Source organism: Pituophis catenifer, unplaced genomic scaffold, assembly GCF_029215685.1.
Source record: "Pituophis catenifer annectens isolate HBS135680 unplaced genomic scaffold, rPitCat1.0.hap2 SCAF_65, whole genome shotgun sequence".
Taxonomy (NCBI): domain Eukaryota; kingdom Metazoa; phylum Chordata; class Lepidosauria; order Squamata; family Colubridae; genus Pituophis; species Pituophis catenifer.
In genome coordinates this window covers 178156-180542 of record NW_027256945.1, presented here as the reverse complement: position 1 = coordinate 180542, position 2387 = coordinate 178156, and the positions used below count along the sequence as shown (strand labels likewise).

Here is a 2387-nt window from a genome sequence, read left to right as displayed (position 1 = left end):
AGCCCTCCAGATCAGGGGTCTCCAACCTTGGCAACTTTTAAGACTTGTGGACTTCAACTCCCAAAGCTTTGCTGGCTGTGGAACTCTGGGAGTTGAAGTCCACAAGTCTTAAAAGTTGCCAAGGTTGGAGACCCCTGCTCCAGATGAATGACCGATGAAGAAACCTGCCAGGTGAGTTGGCCCACTTGGGCCAAAGACTTACTTTTGATGAACTGAAAGAGAGTGAAGCCTTCCTCCTCCGGGGTTTTATCTTTAAGCTTCTCGGCGACTTCTTCCTTCGTCATGTCCCCAATGTTTTTTCGTGCGGCCTCATCCTAGGAGGGAGGGAAACTGAAGATTCAAAATGGAAAAGGACCAGGCCATCTTCTGGGAGACTTCGTCCCAGGGCAAGGGTTCTGAAAAGGGAATGTGTGACCCCGGGACACTGCGACCGTCATAAATATGGGTCAGTTGTCAAGCGTCTGAATTTTAATCATTGGACCGTTGCGTCGTAAGTGTGAGAAACGGTCCTGAGTCCCTTTCTTCAGTGATGTTGTAACTTCGAACGGTCACTAAATGAATGGTCGGAAGTCAAGGACTGCCTATATCGAAACGACTCTGATATTGCAACCTTCTTGTTTCCTCCTTTTGACCCCCAACCCTTCTACAGTTCCCGTGTAGTTATTTATTTATCTAATTTGTATCCCACTGTAGAAAGTTAGCACCCACCCCTCTCCTAGAAGAATGAAATATTCTGAGAAATATTAAAAAGGCAGAATATTATATTTCCCTGGATGAGAAATGGAGAAACGTGGTTTTTTTTAAGAGGAAGGAGGCAGACTCAATGGCCCCCACCTTCCTTAATAGCCCTCAGCAGATGTCAGCACTTAAGAGATAAAGAGATAGATAGCTCTATTCATAAGGAAATACCTTCACCCAAGATCCAACAAAGGTAGGATTAGCCCTTAGTCACAATAGGAATTGCCCCACAAGACCCTTCATTGCATCAGCAGTCCAAACTTCAACCAAACCTGGGAACTCAGACAACCAACAGAGCCAGCTATGACCCCTACAACAGCCAATAGAATACATGTTCTTGCACAGGAATAGGAAGCTCAAGTGCAAAGCCCAAACAACAAAAATACCTACATGGTTGGAGAAGATGATACAACAACATACTGATCTGAAACCCAAAATATTTTTGTTGGGGATTTTACCAGAGACTTATAGTAAAGAGCATGTATATTTGATTATTTGTGTAATAACTGCAGCTAGGATTGTATTTGCACAAAATTGGAAAAGTGAAGAGATTCCTACTGATGAGAATGTGATTAGGAAAATATTAGAATGTGCAGAAATGAATAGGTTAACACTTGCAATTGAAGAGAAGGAACACAATGAATATTATAATGTATGGGAACTATTCTACCGACGGCTAGAGAATAAATATGAAAGTTAGAAATAAAAGTAGACTAGCGAAATACAAAAAATATATATTGATAGAATTAAATAAGTTAAGAAGAGAATTGTTACAGTATTAGACACGCAATGTATATCAATATTAAGTTTAAGAATAGATAAATAATGAATACGGCTGTAAATTTCAATTGTTATTGCACAAGACATTTTTACCCAGACAACACACTGTTTAATGGAAGTTGGATTGTTTGTATTATAATAAAATTTTAAAAAAATCAAAAAAAAAAAAAGTGCAAAGCCCAAGTGAAGGTATAAACCCCCATCCACACACACCCTCAACTCCATGTTTTCAGCTGCACCAGAGAACCATGGGCTTGGTAGTCCTGCTTCGCCATTAAAACATCTTTCCAATCAGCCTCCGTGTTTCCAGTGTCTTTTTCTCCCGGCTTGGAACTGAACCAGATTTCTTCCATCACCATCTTTATTATTTTTAGCAATGTCCCAAAATTGCTTTTTCCAAAAAAGACGGCTAGACTTTTTTGATTTTCTTGAAAGCCTTTCGTTTCACATCCAAGGAGCCTCTTTGGAACCACCGTTTTTTTTTTTAAAAAAAAACAAACTTATTACGGGGCTTTAGAATAAGAGGCTGAGGGAAGGCGAAAGGTTATCTCTGGCTGTTAATGAGAAGCGAGAGATAGCAAGCCAGCCAGCCAGAAGGGTAAGGAAGGCCTCGGCCAGAGGCAGCCGCGTTGGATTCGTATAAAAGAGGCTCTCGTGATGTTCCGAAATGGTTGCAAACGCTCTAAAAATAAAAGAGGAGATGCAATTTGCGATAAAGCGTTTTTAGAAGGTTTCAGCATGTCTAGAGACGCTGAGAAGCAGCTAGAAAGGAAGGGAGAAAATTACATAATCGGGCAGAGAGAGAAGGAGCCCAGTCCCAAGCATACGAAAATCAAAACGTCCTTAGAGAAAAGGGGCTGCCAGCTACG

General features: G+C 41.1%; 1 protein-coding gene across 1 annotated transcript in view; it reads right to left on the bottom strand.

The window, feature by feature from the left end:
• Positions 1-202: 202 nt before the first annotated feature.
• Positions 203-2387, bottom strand: part of LOC139326602 (solute carrier organic anion transporter family member 2B1-like) — a gene marked incomplete at its 3' end in the record, with an annotated part of 19532 nt that continues 17347 nt past the window's right edge. The window contains exon 7 of the mRNA XM_070956540.1: positions 203-314. Coding sequence (XP_070812641.1) covers positions 203-314 — 112 coding nt within the window. The remainder of the gene's footprint in view (positions 315-2387) is intronic.